This window comes from Notechis scutatus, chromosome 1, assembly GCF_049901735.1.
Source record: "Notechis scutatus isolate UNSWTSFEM ecotype Mainland chromosome 1, rNotScu1.2, whole genome shotgun sequence".
In the NCBI taxonomy this organism is placed as follows: Eukaryota; Metazoa; Chordata; class Lepidosauria; order Squamata; family Elapidae; genus Notechis; species Notechis scutatus.
In genome coordinates, this window is record NC_142009.1 from 253,631,066 (window position 1) to 253,648,929 (window position 17,864).

Sequence of the window (17,864 nt, forward strand, 5' to 3'; positions counted from 1 at the left end):
ATTTATCATTTAAAGGTTTTCCATTCTCCTCCAGGCTGTATAAAAGCTAATCTGAACTGTGCTAATAGACACATATAGGAAAATTACTTTGGGGGAAAAATGCAAACGAAATAAGCTTTAAAACCAATAGGTATTTTAACAGCAATTAATTGACTATTGTGGGAAAAAGAAGAATTTCCAGCAATTATGGGTCAACTACAAGAAGATGGGATCAAACATTTGCATTTACTATGACAAATGATTTACATACATTTCAGTGCTGCTGAAAAGGAACAGTAGGGCATGAATCTGTCCCTCTTTTCAGATGCTCTTTTAGTTCCTGTATTTCTGTTTCTCTTTCAGCTTCTAAAAAAATGTTTTCTGCATCTTTGTAGGTTTCAATCCTTATTAGAGACTCCTCTATTGACATGGACTGAAAACTATTTGTAAGTACTATATTCCAGACACACTTCTATTTTTTTAGGATTAAGTAGCTAACGTCAACTGGCCACAGGCATTAAAAAGAGATAAAAGATCTGTTTTGCCATTTTTTATACTTGGTCTAAATTTTCTTGTTGTACACCAATTACAGATACTTGACAATACTATCATTTTGGCATCAATGTCAATCTTTCTAGGTTGGAAACTATATTTCTAATCTTGAAAATGAGAAAGCAGCATTTTTATTCTATTGTTTCCTGTATTCTGTTTGTTCTACCTACATAGCTTTTCTATACAAGTAGTGCCTTGTTGACTGATGAACAATTAGAACTGGCAACTCTGCCATTAAGCTAAATAGCTGCTAAGTGAAACTGCAATCGTGCTTATGATCTACAGCAGCTGTTCTTTGTTTTACAAACCTGTACCGATCACAAATGCAAGACTGGTTGCAAAGTTATTTAGTCATCACCATCGTAACTACAAACAGTTGCTAAACAAGGCAGTCACTAAACAAGGACTACTTGAATTTATAGGGAAGAAACAGTTCTGCAGGATCTGGGAACTGGAAATGTTACAAACTGAAAATGTGTTAAATGAATTATAGAATCCACAGAGAGCCTGTGGCTTGCAACTTCAAAATGAGCTGTTCAGAGTAGTCTGTATATCATTTGATAAAGGTAGCTGAAACAAAAGACCACTGTCCAGTAGGAATTGATCTCAAGATTATAATATCTATCCAATAGTTCAGAGCTATCATTGTGTAACAGATGGAGAAAGATAACTGAACTACATCTAAAACAGATCACTACCTCACTTTTCTGCTGAATAAATATGAATGCAGCAAAATAATTTTATCATCCTGATCAGAAAGTTGATGAATCTAGCCTACAATGTTAGCTTTCCCATCAACTTGTAATCCAATTGTTCCCTCCCCAGTAGTGATCCCTTATCTACATTCATCGTGGTTTAACTGTACAGATTGTGACAACAATAATCAGTCCTGTTAAATAAATATATTTGCCCAATTACTAAAGATTTTTTTTCCTGGGAAAAATGTGACAAATACCAACAAAAAGCTAATAAAGGAAGAATTTCTAAAAATATACATGTAGACTTGTCTTTTTTTTTTTTAACCTTCATAAACAGCAACTATGTACAGTAGCCCAAAACTGCATCATCTCTAAATATTGAAGTACATAATACATTATTTGGGAGAGGAAAGAAAGTGAGAAACTGATGGTCTCTGGATATACTACACACCTAACAGAATATTCTCTGGCTCTCATGACTGCAAATTAGAAGCAACATATGAATCTATGGATATGGCAATAGATAATGATGATGTCATACTTTAACACTTTGGCTAACTAAGAATACAGTGTAGGATATTGGTTTTCAGCTCTTCCTTAATCCTTTACAGGGTTGCTCAATTTAATGATACCCTGGACAGTATAATGGCCTCTTTCCCAGTTTGCAGACTATGATTCTTACATAAAATTATTTAATAGCTTACAAAAATTATATTTTCATTGTGTAAACTTTTGGACTTCTGAGTTAAAGGTTTGTTGGGCCAATCCATTGTGATGTTTATTATACTGATATGTACCAATGGAAATTAGTTCGGATTAGATTATTTATCTGGAAATGCATAACTTATTTTTCACTTTACGAAGTTTCTCAAAGCAAAGAATAGGAATAAAAAGACACAATTTAAAATTTCAATAATAAACCATTAGAATTGGTATAGCATCCCTTTTCTAACAGCAGAGAAGAATCCCCCTGCAAGATAGCTCAAACAAACATCCATTAAACATAAAACAAAAACATTTTAGCAACATATTTAAAGGGGTCAAGTTCCTCAACTGCTAAATCTCAATTCTTAATAAATTCCATAGACCCAACCCAAACCTGAAAATGTTCTGTTAATTGTTACTGATCATTTGTTCATTTATTGAGTTGGTATATGGAACGCACAACTGTGATTTAAAATGTTCATAGGAACATAGAAAGCTATGTTATCAGCAGTTAGTTAGATCATTGGGCCACATAATTCAGTATTTTTCAAATGAGTAACAGCAAATATCCAGAATATTAAGTACATTTTCCAAGCCCTATCTGGAGATGCTATGGGATTCATTTGAGAATAGGAAATCCCTTGAAAAACCTATATTTCAATAGTTAACACCTACAATTAATCACAGAAAAACAATTATGGTAACCAATGAGAAACATACTAGCAAACAGTTGGTAGTGGTACATTCTTTTTGATGTGTATTCCCCATGGTGTGTGTGTGTGTGTGTGTGTGTGCACTAACTCCCTTGTAATTCCTTCCTTTCCAATATCCCTGCTTTCTGAGGGGGAAGAAGGCACATGACAACCTGTACTAAGTGATTGTAGCGGCAAACAAGTGACAGAGAGAGAGGGAGGGAAAGATTGTACAGATCTTAAATATGCACCTTAGTCTTAGTTATTTTTTCATTACCGCCATCACTTCAAATGATCACTGCACAAAGCAGCCAGTAAGCAAGGATTTACCTGTACATATCTAAAAATTGTTAACATTATCAGATAAGAATTAAATTTTCTGATTAACTCTGACTCAAGACAAACATACAAGATTCTATATATTAATTTACAAGATTCTATATATTAATTTTGTTTCTTGATGGTTAGATATATAGAGAAAAGTGTATCAGTTTTCAGAAAAGATTAATGCACTTGTATATTTGTCTATTTAATGTAGGAAAGAAAGCAGAGGAATTCATGGGTATATGAAGTACATGATGGAAAAGTTCACAAGCTGAATTTCTGAGAATGAAATAATGCTACACATATATCAATGTGGAGATATAAATAAAGCCACTGTGTAGAATTGGCTTGATATCTGCATTGAGCAATAAACTTGAAATCAGGGTGAACTCAGAAGATGGAAAACATATTGAACATTTATATTGCTTAAGGTTTATTACTGTGATTCCATTATTATTGTTTCCCATAGTGTCTGCCTTGTTTTGTTGGAATCACATGTTCACTACACTCTTCTTTCAGGATGCACATGGTTTCCATTTCTTAACCACACTCAATATAATTTCCACTTTGCTTCTGAAAGCATGTTTGCTAAGAAATGTTAAAAAGACAGGCAGCTCTGCACTGAAAAAATGGGTTTATCTGTCAAACAATTTGGAGGCAACTTTAGTAGCTTAGATTTCAGAAAAAGGTCCAATAGAACTCTTTCATGACTTTCAAAGCAATTTTGTCACTACTAATGAAAAACAGACCTACGGAAGCAGACTTTTTAGAAAAGTGGCTGCTATGATTTAAAATGGGGGGGGGGGGGCAGAGAGAGAGGGAGGGAGGGAGGGAGGGACCTCGACTTCCAACAGTTCATTTAGTGACTGTTCAGTTACAATGACACTGAAAAATGTGATTTATGACCATTTTTCATAATTACAACCTTTGCAGCATCTTCATGATCATTTTATCAAAATTTGGACACATAGCAACTGGTTCATATTTATGACCTTTGCTGTGTCCCAGGATCATGTGGTCACCTTTTGCGACCTTGGGACAAGCGAAGTCAAAGGGGAAGCCAGATTCACATAACAACCGGATCACTAACTTAACTGCAGTGATTCACTTAACAATTGTACCAAGAAAAGTTGTTAAATGGGGCAAAACTCACTTTCCAAATGTCTCAATTAACAACAGAAATTTTGGGCTCAATTGTGGTCGTAAATCAAGGATTACTGGTTGTAAACTGTGTTATCTAAATTGGTGTATAGTTGCCTGATTTCATAATATAGGATATAAAAATTAAGGCAAGTGAAAATATGTGTTCCTTTCATGTTTGTTACTCAGTGAAAATAAATGTGGTGGGATAGAAGGGAAAGGCCCATTGCTTTCTAGTGACCAAGAGAGAGTAACTTTCTCCATTATGTGACGAATTAAATAATTCAAGCCTCTGTTAGACAAAAAAAAAAAAATCTAAGGAAAATTCTATAAATCAATTCACTGTAAGAAGCCATTTCCTTTCCTGGAATTTGGTGTAAAAACATTATGTTAATAGCCAGGTTAACAGAGACCATTTATATTATTCAATTAAGGCATTTATGTTTTTTTTTTTACTGCTCTCAAGGGAAGAGCTGGGTTTCTGAATTGCAAAAAACCTCTAGCTAAGGAACAAAATAGCTCCTGTATTTCATTTTCTCTTTCATTTCTCTCCCCCTCTTCTTTTGCATGCTCAGCAAAACAAGAATGCAGAACTATCCTCAAGTAAGAACATATCTGTTAACTGGATGATAATGCTATATAGCTGTACATATTTATATAGATATGTATGCCTACAATATATGTACACAAATCTCTGCAACACATCTTTCTGAGAAGGAAGAAGCTATATAAATGAAGGCTACATTCCTGTATCTTGAACTCAAGTAGGAAAAAGTTTTTACTAGCAATTTGAATTATATCTGTGAACAAATTGTTCAGAAAGCAGCTATTCATGGGCTGATTTTGTTTCAATCAAGAATGTAAATGGTTGGCTGTATTATTGGGAGAAATAGCTGGTTCCATTGAAATCACCCTCAAATGGTTTCCTTTCTATTCATTATCCACATCCACAGGAGAACATGGAAAAAGTCTACATGTAAAACTCAGTTTCAGATCTTTGCTGCAAATCCATACAAGTTAACTGCTAGCTGCAAACAGTGTATTTTTCTCATTTCTGCTAACATATGCCCTGTCCAGAAATGGTCACCAAGAAAATATAGTAGTAAGTGATAGAATGGGTGTATTTAGTCCTGCTAGCAAAATTATGTACAAGTTCAAAGGCTTTTGGCAGCAAAAATGGCTTGTAGAGGAATTGCCAACAGCTTCCAAACCAGTCCAGGTGTTGGTAGCTCTTAATATTTCATTCATTCATTATGCAATATTGTTGGTAGTATTTAATATTTCATTGGTCCAGTGCCAACAACTGAAAATGCTTGCCAGAATGACCAGGCAGTAATTCATAGTGACAAAGAATAGAGATTCTACTCAATAGTTCATTTTACAGGGGAGATTATACCCAAATTTGATTGACATATCATTACTGAACTTAGCGTTCGACAGCCATTGCACCAGTTGATATTCCCTGCATTCATTTTATGCAATAAATCATTTAGCAAGGTAACAAAAACAAATTAAGGACCATATTTTGGCTGATAATTCCATAGAGCCCAAGAATCAGAATAATTCATGAGTCTGGAGCTACAATCTTTGTTGCCATCTTTCCCAGAAAGAGAAGACTGGCATTTAATTATATCAATGACACTTATGTAGTTTTATAACTTTTCCAAATCAAAGAATTGTTACTTTAATAAAACACCTATATTATTTTGAAGTTCACAAAATTTTCCCTTTCTCCCTCTCCTTTTATGGCTTTCAGCTACCATGCTGATTAAAATAAAAGAAACAGCATGAGCGAATGTTGATATATAGATTACATTTACTTAAATCACAGTGCCAAATATACCGTGTTTCTCCAACAATACGGCCTCCACCAATAGGAAGGCCCAGCATGATTTCTAGGCATGAGGTGAAATTAAGCCCCGCCCCCAAAATTTAGGCCTATTTAAACCATGCGTTTCCCCGCCATTTCTCACATCATTCGTTAGAACTACACGAGGTAAAGAGAAATGGGGGGAAGGATGGGGGTGGGGTGGGGAGAAAGCTTGCCTTTAGGAGCGCCTGCAGGTAGCCTAGGCTAGAATACCCTGATCTACTACCGATAGAACATCAGCCGATAGAAGCTCCCCGAAGGCAGAGTCACCAGCCACTTCGATCGGCCAGTAGAAGTGGCCTCGGGGCGAGCGCCCACGCACACTCCCCTCGCTGCAAGGCTGTTTCTATCGGCCAATGAAAGCTCCTCAAAGGCAGAGTCACCAGCCGCTTCAGGGCGAGGCATGGCTGCCCGCGTCCCCTCACCATGAGGCAGTGTCTTTTGGGCGATGGAAGCTCCCCAAGGGCAGTCATCAGCCACTTCGATCGGCTGGTAGAAGCGGCCTCGGGGCGAGGGGAGTGTGCGTGGGGCGCTCTAGGTGGAGGAGGAAATTAAGTCATCCCTGAAAAGACGGCCTAGCCGTTTTTTCAGGGATCAAAAAAAAAAAAAAAAGACCTGGCCTTATTTTGTGAGAAACACAGTAGTTACCTGGATGGAAAATGAATTATTTTTTATGATGCACATTTAATTGGTTCTACTTATTTGAAATTGTGCCTCTTTGCTACATCTTCAATAACCAGAAAAAAAAATAGAATAGAATAGAATAGAATTCAATTCTTTATTGGCCAAGTGTGATTGGACACATGAGGAATTTGTCTTGGTGCAAATGCTCTCAGTATACATAAAAGAAAAGATTCATTCATCAAGAGTCAAGAATCATAAGGCACAACACTTAATAATAGTCATAGGGTACAATAAGCAAAGTGTATCTGCAATATGAAAAGTGAGGTGCTCAGAATCCTCCAGGATGACAAAATGGTCCACTTCTTTTTTTATGAAAAAGTATTTTGCATGGATTACTGTGGAAAGTCAATGAAACAGCAACTTTGACACTGAAAAGTGAGCTACTACTTTGCTGAACTATATTGAATAGGCACATCAATAATATGTGATGAAAATAATATATGTGAAAACAATAAAATAAGCATCTGTAACCTGGATTGCCTTGCCTGACCGCCTTGCTTGCTTACCTATCTATTTCCATATCATTGTAGCTATTTTATTCATCTCATGCAATGAATGTCATCTCACGAAAGCTTATGCCTTTTAATTAAGCTTTAATTAAATTAAATGTAAATGCTAGTTGGAAAAGGTGCTGCCAGATTCCTTCTGAGTTTTAGTCAATCGGTGATCCTTCCTCTTACTCATGTTTTCAAGCTGTTTTGTACATTAGAGAAATTCACTTGATTCTTAAAAGGCAAGTGTTAGTGCCAGTTTTAACAAAAAACAATATAAATACGTACAGAAAATTAATAATAGCATACTGGCATACCCATAGTTCTGCATTATAATAAAGAGCTGTCAAATTCAAATAATCATGAGTGCCATTATTATCATTAGCCCAATGGCTGCAGCTCTAAAGCCTATTCATATACTGATGCAAAGGTTTGTAGTGAGTAAAAAATGAATATAATGAGTAGAATCATGGATGCTATTAAATGTAAATGCATTTAATAAAATAATTACGTCGGAACTATTTGAGAAATAGAACACTGCACTTTGACCATTTAGTTAGAAATATTTTTCACTGACCATAAAATCAAAATTGGTTTTTATTACTCAGTTTATAAGTAATATATTTATGACTTTAAGATTCTATCTCGATGATAATCTAGGAATTCCACTAAGTGGAACTGCCAAAATACTGTTTTCATTCTCTTTCCTTCCTAAGTGGAAAGATATTTTGTTCTTTTTGCCTGCTTCACATTTTCTTTTCTTTCCTGGCCCAGAATCCTTCTTTCCTTTGCATAATAGCAAAAACCAATCACCGGGGCCTGATGGATTACATTCTAGAGTTTTAAAGGAGCTGGCAGAGGTCATCTCAGAACCACTGCACCATATCTTTCAAAAATCCTGGAGCACCGGGGAACTACCAGAGGACTGGAAAAGAGCTGATGTGGTTCCCATCTTCAAAAAATGGAAAAAAAAACAGACCCAGGAAATATAGACCAATCAGCCTAACATCAATACCTGGGAAGATACTGGAAAAGATAATAAAAAGACAGATCTGCCAACATCTAGAAACAAGTAAAGTAACAACTAGCAGTCAGCATGGGTTTGTTAAGAACAGATCATACCAAAACAATCTTATTTCATTCTTCAACACAGTGACTAAATTAGTAGACCAGCAAAATACTGTGGACATAATATATTTAGATTTCAGCAAGGCATTCAACAAAGTAGACAACCGATTTCTTAGTAAGCTAGAAAAAAGTGGAATAGATAGCACCACCACTAGATGGACTCACAACTGGCTGGCAAACCATATTCAACAAGTAGTCAGTCCTTAATGGGTCTAAGTCTACATGGAGGGATGTAAGCAGTGGGGTGCCACAAGGTTCCATCTTAGACCCAGTACTCTTCAATATCTTCATTAACGACTTAGATGAGGGAATAGAAGGGGAACTTACCAAATTTGCAGATGATACTAAGCTGGCAGGAATAGCTAACACCCAAGAAGATAGGCTCAAGATCCAGATGGATCTTGACAGACTAGAACACTGGGCCGTATCTAACAAAATGAAATTCAATGTAGAGAAAAGTGAAGTCCTACACTTAGGCAAGAAAAACCAAAAGTACACATATAGACTGGGTGAAACCAGGCTCAATAGCAGTAACTGTGAGAGGGATCTTGGAGTCTTAGTGGACAACCAGATAAATATGAGCCAGCAGTGTGCAGCAGCAGCCAAAAAAGCTAATGCAATCCTAAATTGTATTAACAGAGGGATACAATCAAGATCAAGGGAAGTACTAATACCACTCTATAAAGCCTTAGTAAGACCACACCTAGAGTACTGTATCCAGTTTTGTTCACCACATTATAAAAAAGATGTTGAGACTGTAGAAAAAGTACAGAGAAGCACAACCAGGATGATTAGGGGATTGGAAGGCTAAAACATACAACGAACGGTTGCAGGAACTGGGCTTGGCTAGTCTAGTAAAGAGAAGACCAGGGGAGACATGATAGAGGTCTTCCAATATTTGAGGGGCTGTCACAGGGAGGAAGGGGTCGAACTATTTTCTAAAGCGCCTGTAGGCCAGACAAGGAATAATGGATGGAAATTGAACAAGGAGAGATTTAACCTGGAAATAAGGAGAAACTTTCTGACAGTGAGAACAATTAACCAATGGAACAGCTTGCCCTCGGAAGTTGTGGGGGTGCCATCACTTGAGACTTTCAAGAAGAGATTGGACTGCCATAGGGTCTCCCGCTTGGGCGGGGGTTGGACTAGATGACCTAAAAGGTCCTTTCCAACTCTGATTATCTGTTATCTGTTAAAATCTTGCTTACTTGATGTCTTTCTGATCCTCATCTGGCAGAGAAACCCCAAAATGGGCAGTGAGATCCAGTCCTTCTCAGCTGTCTCCTCCTTCTTCACTCTAGGCCCATCTTATTTATTTTATTTTATTTTATTTATTTATTTATTTTGTCAAACTATTATTAGATAACAGGTATAAGTATAAACATGGTTATAAATACATGAAATGGAAACAAATAAGAAAAAAAGAAATAATAGGACAGGGACGGTAGGCATGTTGGTGCTCTTATGCATGCCCCCTACAGACCTCTTAGGAAAGGGGTGAGGTCAATAGTAGACAGTCTAAGGTTAAAGTTTTTAGGGTTTGGGGAAGAAACCACAGAGTCAGGTAGAATATTCCAGACACTGACTACCCTGTTGCTGAAGTCGTATTTCCTGCAATCAAGTTTGGTGCGGTTTATCTTGAGTTTGTATCTATTGTTTGCTCTTGTATTGTTTTGGTTAAAGCTGAAGTATTCATTGACAGGTAGTACATTGAAATATGTAATTTTATGTACTATACTTAGATCAAACCGAGGGCAGCGTAGTTCTAGGTTGTCTAGGTCTAAAATTTCAAGTCTGGTGGCATAAGGTATTCTGCTACGAGTAGAGGAGTGGAGGACTCTTCTTGTAAAATATTTCTGGACTTTCTCAATTTTATTAATATCAGATATGTAATGCGGGTTCCAGACTGATGAGCTGTATTCAAGCATTGGTCTAGCAAATGTTTTATATGCTCTAGTTAGTAGAGTGATATTACCGGAGAAAAAGCTACGGAGGATTAGGTTAACAACTCTTAATGCCTTTTTGGCTCTAGCACTTAGGTCATTAGAGATGAGTACTTCAAGATCCTTGACAAAGTTTGTGTCATCAACAAGGTCTTGACTGTTCAGCTTGTATTTTATTTTCTAATTTTTTTTACCAATATGTAAGACAGAGCATTTATTTGTTGAGATTTGAAGTTGCCATTTGTTTGACTATTCTGACACATAGTTGAAGTCTTTTTGAAGGGTAGCAGTATTGTCAGTGGTGTTGAATAGCTTTATATCATCAGCGAAAAGAACACAGTTGCTCTTAATATGATCACAGATATGTATCTTCCCTAACTAAGCCTCATTTCACAGTCTCTTTACAGCTGTCTCAGAAGCAGGACCTGTCATGGTAAAGGATTCTCATAGGCAGCACTGCCAGGCCTGATAAGACTTTGAGGTGCCAACTGCACAGTCCAGTGGACACAACCCTGCTGAGTTAAGCCTGGGAGAATCGTGACCTAGATTGTGCATCTATGTAGTGTCTGGCATCAGGACCTTCCTAGATAGGAACCTCAGTGCCTACAAAGTATTGTTTAGGTCAGGAGTGTCAAACTCACATCGTCATGTGATGTATCAGGACTTCCCCCCTTCACTAAACCGGGCGTGGGCGTGGCCAACACATGACGCATCTGGCCCATGGGCCAGGAATTTGACAGGACTATAGAAATGACTTGGAGATCTGCATGTGTCTTATGGATCATGCTTGAGACTCTTGCCTTAACATTTTAACACAACAATAACATAAATTCTTACCTGATAAAAATAATTCTTCTTGTGCTTTAGCTCTAGCTTGGTCAGAAAAGCATCTTTTCTTCAACCATTCGGCCTCAAATTCACTGGTGTGGTCATCTGGCCATACAATATTTATCTTCTTCCATGAAATAGAAACAAACATTGAAAGCCACGCATTTGTATTATCCGTAGCCCAGTCTGAATAACACTTTATTCAAAATTGTTTCATGGAATTCACTTGGCCTTGTAAAGAATGCAAAGCCAAGTGAATTCCATACAAGTGAACGTCTTGTACCTTTGCAAAGAACAAAATTTAACAGACACTACAGCAAGGTTACAAGATGAAAGATAACTGGCTTGGTAAAAACACTTGTTAACATTTTTTTTGGAACAGCAGTAAACTGCAGAAAATATTGGCTAGCTGTGGTGGCAGAAAGATAGATTTCAGGATGCATCAACAAATCAGGGGAAGTGCTGTCTGCTTTGGCCCAAATACCTTGAATCACATGATTTTGTGTTATGGTTTTATTTTGTTGTATTCAACTGTACATACACATAAACTCTTTCACCTTTTTCTGTTCTGTCAAAATGACATCCTTCACCTCGATATTGATATCTAGATTTTCCAGAAGCAGTTTGCGCGCTTTAGCAGAGTGTAGGAAACAGTCTGGGCACTGGCAATTGTCTCGTAGCCACACTGAAGGGTAAAGGCTCTCACTGCCATCTTCCCAACGAACACAGATAAACTGTTTTTTCTCTAGGGTTTCCACTTTCTGGATAGTTGTGTCGATATTAAAGGTCTGAACTGCCTGCACTATCCTTGCTGAAGGTAGCCAAGGTTTACTGCTCAATGAAAAATACTTCTGATAACTCGGCCTGCCCTTTGGTATTCGCAGCAAAATTCGAGAGCAGTCTTCATAAAGCTTTGTCCTTAACAAGTTTTTAGCAAGTAACATCCACATTTTACTTTCACTTGCTTGGTCTTCCCTTCATCAATGCCTTCTCCTATGAAAGTTGTCTTCCATCAGTTCTGTAAAAAAAATCGTTTGAATGGTTAGAAAGAAAAAAAAGATTATATTTGAAGGAACGTTTCTCTCTTTTTTCAGTAATTTCCTACCCCCTACTACCCACCTTATCTAATAAAGTCTCACTGACTGTATTTTTGAAAGTTAATTGCATCTTATTCAAATAAGGAATTATTTTTGAATACTGAGTACAAAAGTATTTGCCCCTAAATAACAATGTTAGGTATTTTCATTAATTTAATGAAAGAGAGGAATTGAATGCCCTATGGATAAAACAATGGAATATAAATTCAAATGATAAAAATGCTGGAAACTAGGCATCAAGCATCTGTATCAAAATTAAATACCTGTGGTAAAGCTGTACATTGATTCTTTTCCTTGTCACTTCCCTATATATGTTAACTGCTTTGCTTGGTAAACTGAATCTTCTCTCTTCCCTATCCGTAATCTCCTGTTCTCCTGTAGCTGTGAATGCTGCACTGCCATCTCAGAAAACAAAGCTTTTTTGAGAATGTGAATTTAATGACACCAGAGACCACTGAATAGCTTCCTTGACCTGGTTTCTTCCAAATGTGATGGGTTTCCATAATTAATACCTTTTGCTTGGGATTCCCTCCCCAACAAAACCACAACTGAAAGTCTCTGAACTTATACTCAGTGAGTTCTATTTTGAAGAAAAACCAATACTAACTTATGAAAAATTATCCATATGCTTGTGGGGTAGGAAACTCAATAAATTATTGGGTTAGAACATGATGAAATGTGTAAAGACTCGTAACAATATATATTTTAATAATAATATACACTACAGAAATGAAATCAGACATCTGGAAATTATTTAATCATTGTTGATTTTTCTGTATGTGCATATAAGAAGACAATTTTATATCTTTCTACACTTATAAATGCACCCTTTCTTACCACACACATGCAAGTAAAAACATGCATACAATTGGACTTACATCTCTACAAATGCTTGACTTTCAAACATGCTGAAGAAAATGCCATTGTGTAATTAAATGAATAATCTACTACACATGTTCTTTTTTATTGTTCATATTAAATAGCTTCATTATCGCTGATAGGGTTTGCTGAGTGTCAGAGAACATTGGGGGAGGGGGAGTAAACTTCTGTTCAGTGCTATTTGTAACAGGGAGAGACTCAACTGAAACCAGAACACAGCACATGGAAGAGTGATTATAAAGGATAATTGTAGCTAAATACTCTGTTATCCACTTATGGGAATTCCCCAAGAAATGTAATGCATTATAAGAGCCTGGTGGGACAGTGGTTAGAATGCAGTATTGCAAGCTAATTCTGCCAACTGCCAATAGTTCGGTTCTCACTGGCTCAAGGTCAGTAAAATGAGGACCCAGATTGTTAGGGGCAATATGTTGATTCTGTAAACCACTTAGAAAGGGCTGGAAAGCATTGTGAAGTGGTATATAAATCTAAGTGCCACTGCTATTATTATTTGGTATGTGCATGTATGGGCATATATAAATGTAACATTAAAATGAGTCAGGGAAAAGCTCTTTCACATCTTTTACCCATCAGCTTTTGTGATAATTGAGTGGCAATGGTGCAAACTTCAAAATTGGTCAGGCCATGAAGTGACCTGCAAATCTATCCTGTTGTGACCTATTCAATTATTAGCAGAAGGGGAACACAGATTGACAATACTAGTCTATTTTCTTTAGAAAAAAATTCACAGAAACTCAGAAAATCTACTTATCTTAGTTATCCGGATCATGCAGTAGCTTTTTTTTAAGGTAGTAAAAATTATAAGATACACAAGCACTATAAAGCAGTATATAAGTCTAAATGCTATTGCTATTGTCTTACTGACTTCATAATATGAAGTCAATGCTTTCATAAGCATTACATAGCTTATGAAAGCTGTTGATTTCATGTAACTAGTATTTAAAGTCTGTTATATCTCTGGAATAAGGTAAAGGTAAAACATACTTTGAATCAAGTTCAGTTCCTGATGCTTTTGAAAAGTTTTGTGACCTTAAAGAAATGGATAAAGTGTTTTAAATAACACATCTGGTAGGTGCATAGTGGGGTAGGGGAAGAGTAGGGAAAGAATATATAGCTTTGAAAAAAAATTCTTGCAAAACACATCAATGAAATTGATCTTTGTATATAAAGCAGAAGATGTATATAACATAGATCAGGATCACTGTCTAAATCATGAACAACTTTCTTACCAACAACTTATGGTCTTATACATGCTTATGGCTTTGTAGGTCTCTCTCTCCATCAACCTCCACTTTAATGTTATTGATCCTGCTCAATTTAGACACTTTGCATTCTCTCTTCAAGACTGGTTACACATCATGTTAGTTTCAAACTAATCAAAATACTGTTTTCATTCCCCCTAAATCACACTGCTTTTATACCAATCCCTCACTCCGCTGAACAGAATTACTTATGATGCTTCATTTCTTTTCAGTGAAGTAGCCTGTTGCTACTATCTCCTAGGCTTCTCTATTTATTTCAGCTTAAGGGGTTCATGGATCTCTTTAAATGTTTCCCTAATCTGAATAACAGAAACTAATATAAAAGTTATGCTTGTGTTGATAAAGAATAGAAACATGTACTTGAAGAATGGAAATCAAATCACCATGTACACAAGCATACATCCTGTTAGTGTCACATACAGTATTGCAGAGGAGAGAGATAAAGCAACAGAAACTTAAAAGTTAAGAAGCAATTTCTCTTTTGTAGCAGAAAGCTGGTGTGTGGATAGCTTTGTTATATGTAGCCAGGTAAGTGAGGAAATAGTCCATGTTTTTTCCATGAGCTGCCTCCTTCATTCATACATACCTGGTCCTCTGTCCCTGTCCACCAACTATTTTAGAGTTGTGTCAAAATTCAGAGATATGATTTTGAAGTTCGGTGATGAAGCTCCTTAAAAAAGCAGGATACAAAATTGGATGACTGGAATGGTGGATGACAATTTCCTTGGCTCCAGCTTTCATTAATACTATGCTCTCTGTCAATGAAGCACCAATGGATACCAGTTGTAACTGCTGAGGACTCGGGATGTCAGCTTGAAATATGGATTCTTTCTCCCAAAGCAAGTTCATATCTTAAACATAGAATTCAATACTCAAAAATCTGCTGGTTAAACTAAGCTAAATTTAAAGTTTCTTTTTCTATAGGAAAATTTGGTTTGGACAACTTCTTAAAGTTTGATAAAGCAATCTCAGCAAGATTTCTTTATCTATAATGAAACCTTTTTACACTACCAGTCTAGTACATTATGATTTTTCTGAATAAAACTAAATATTAATTGGGTTTCTTCTTAAATAAAGATTAATGAATAAGAATAGTCTTATTCAAAAGGAATAAACAGTGTTTAGGGCCATCAATTGAACAGAAAGCATTAAAAGCAATAAAACATAAAATAGATGAATTATTCAGTCATTTGGATTGCCATATTTTACTCATCTCTGGGTAGTGATCTTTACTCCAGACTAGCAAAACTATTTGAACATAGACTTAATCCACAGTTTTATATTTCATAGCCTGTAACTTATTCAGATTCCTTACCTGAGGGATGATTCATAACTGGCTTTCAGGGTTGCTGAGAACTTACCTCCTCTCAAGTAAGTATTGACTACAGCCTGCATCCAGCTTCCAGTCCTCTCCCTAGCAGCTTTCATAAGCCAAGTGAAGCAGGCCGTCCAATCCACAGATGCAGAACTGAAATCACAGAGAAGCTATCCACTTTCTTGAGATTCACAGACTCAAAAACTGGTCTTGTGATTAAGACAGGCTAGAAATCAGAAGACTAGCTCCGCCTTTGGGCCAGTCATGCTCTCAGCCCAACTCATCTCATAGGGTTGTTATTGTGGGGAGAATAGGAGGAGGAAGGAGTATTAGTTAGATTAGATACTTTGAGTTATTTAGAATAGTATGGGCAGGAGAAAAAATAAATAAATAACACCCCCCCCCCCCAAAGATGACAAAATGTAACCTATCCATCCATCAATCTGTACTATCAATTTCCAAGTATTTATGGTCTATAATTTCTTTTAAAGATTCAGAGTATTCAGTGGTCCATCATCACATTAATTTCTTACAGTGTTAAATGAAATTTATGGTTTAGTCATCTGCAACAAGCCAAGGGAATTGATTAGAAATCACAAAGTGTGAAAAAATTTATGATCTCTTTATATTAAAATATTACATATCATATTACTCTAAGATAAATACATTTACAAAAATGGAAATAACTCTATGGTGATATACATTTTTTAGGTTGTGTCATAGAAAACCTGTTTCAAATTTGCCTGATTATACAAAGTTCCATTTAATGTACAATACCAAGTCAATATATCTATTACTATTATTTTTAAGTGGTGACTTCTTTTGGCACAGAATTCAACTTTCAGCCATTAACTTTTCCCCACTATTAGTCTACTGTGAAGGTCAACAGGGGCAAAAATTAATCAACTGCCACCAGTCCTCATAAACTTCATAAGTTTATGTAGTCCTCAGAACTTCATAATCCTGAATTTAACTGCAAAATTTGAAAGGGCATTTCAATGTTCCAATTTAATTTACTTTTTGATCTTGTGATGGGTCTCCAAATACAGTAGGCATTTCCTGCATTCATTGCATGGCTGCATATTTACATGGGGTATCGCTTCATTTTTCCGTGTGGATGTTTACTGATTAAAATAAAATCAATTGCACTCACACAATCGTTATATAAATTTCTGTTTTACATAAACTTTTGCTTTGGATGCAGAGATAGTTAGCCTATTATGTCTCACGTATGACATACTTAAGACTAAGCTCATAAACGAAACAGGTTCTTATGAAATCCTACCTGCTTTACACCCATTATTTCCAGTCTCATACAGTGGGCAATACTTCTCCTGGCCAGGCCGAAAAAGGTGGTCCACTCTCGGTCCCGATTGCCCGGCGGACAAACCGCAGCTAAACTGGGGAGACCTCCAACGTTTCTACACGTTGTAAAAGCTGCGCGGTGCAGCTTCTTTAACTTTCGAGACGTTAGAACGGAACAATCGGCAAAGGGCCGTGGCCAGTTCTTGTTTTGACAGGGCAGAGAGAAACCGGTGCAGCAGACGCAGGATTGTAAGGACGCAAGGATTGGAAAGTAGGGCTAAGGTCGGCTCTCGGGCTCGGCCGCCCATAAAAATTATAAGTAGCAAGAGAGAATTGCACGTACACTCAACTGAGCCTTTGGGGGATTAGCGTAAACCTACGCACGCATTGCACCCTGGGACATTGAGTAGGTTTGTTGGCCTTTGGCCACCGGTTATTTATAATAATATATGCGGAGCGGAGGCAGAAAGATGTCCCATCAGTGTCAATGGAGCGAATGTTCCCTGCTCAGAACACCCTGTGGCAAACGAGGCACAAGGCTGCGGCCTCGGGTCTCGCGTGTTCAATCGATTACTTAAGGAGATTCCCGAGAGGCTCCGACCTACTGGAGCGTGTTCGACCTGCTCCTGTTCCTGTCAGCAATAAGCCTTCTAATAGGAGTACTGTAACACCACCTCTTCCGCCTTGGAGGGCAGGTGGCATGAGGGCAAGAGGGGGGCTGCAGCTTGCTTGGGAAAACTGGGGAAGGAATGAAGGGAACGGGGAGTTTTCTCCGGCATCCGTGAAGGCTGGCTTTGCTGCACAGGATCTCAAGGCAGCATTTGAAACCGGTTCTGCTTTAAAGTATTGGGGTGGTGGTGGTGAGGTGGAGGCTAGGTAGAGCAAGAGAGGAGATGAAGAGCAGCGGCTGTTTTCTCTGACCTGCCTCTTTGCTTTTTAAGAAGTAGTCAG

General features: G+C 37.2%; 1 protein-coding gene across 7 annotated transcripts in view; it reads right to left on the bottom strand.

Annotated features, from left to right (window-relative positions):
* BBOX1 (gamma-butyrobetaine hydroxylase 1) overlaps positions 1 to 17,272 on the bottom strand; it is a 41,715-nt gene extending 24,443 nt beyond the window's left edge. Inside the window, exons 1-6 of one of the 7 annotated variants that reach the window (XM_087951081.1) lie at positions 16,894 to 17,272; positions 15,655 to 15,761; positions 14,016 to 14,060; positions 12,395 to 12,521; positions 11,592 to 12,052; positions 11,044 to 11,161 (exon numbers count right to left, since the gene is read on the bottom strand). In XM_087951081.1, the coding sequence (XP_087807207.1) occupies positions 11,044 to 11,161; positions 11,592 to 11,984 (511 nt within the window). In that variant the 5' untranslated portion in view covers positions 11,985 to 12,052; positions 12,395 to 12,521; positions 14,016 to 14,060; positions 15,655 to 15,761; positions 16,894 to 17,272. The remainder of the gene's footprint in view (positions 1 to 11,043; positions 11,162 to 11,591; positions 12,053 to 12,394; positions 12,522 to 14,015; positions 14,061 to 15,654; positions 15,762 to 16,893) is intronic. The other 6 variants (XM_087951080.1, XM_087951082.1, XM_026664766.2 and 3 more) reach the window with 6 other exon arrangements.
* Positions 17,273 to 17,864: the final 592 nt, after the last annotated feature.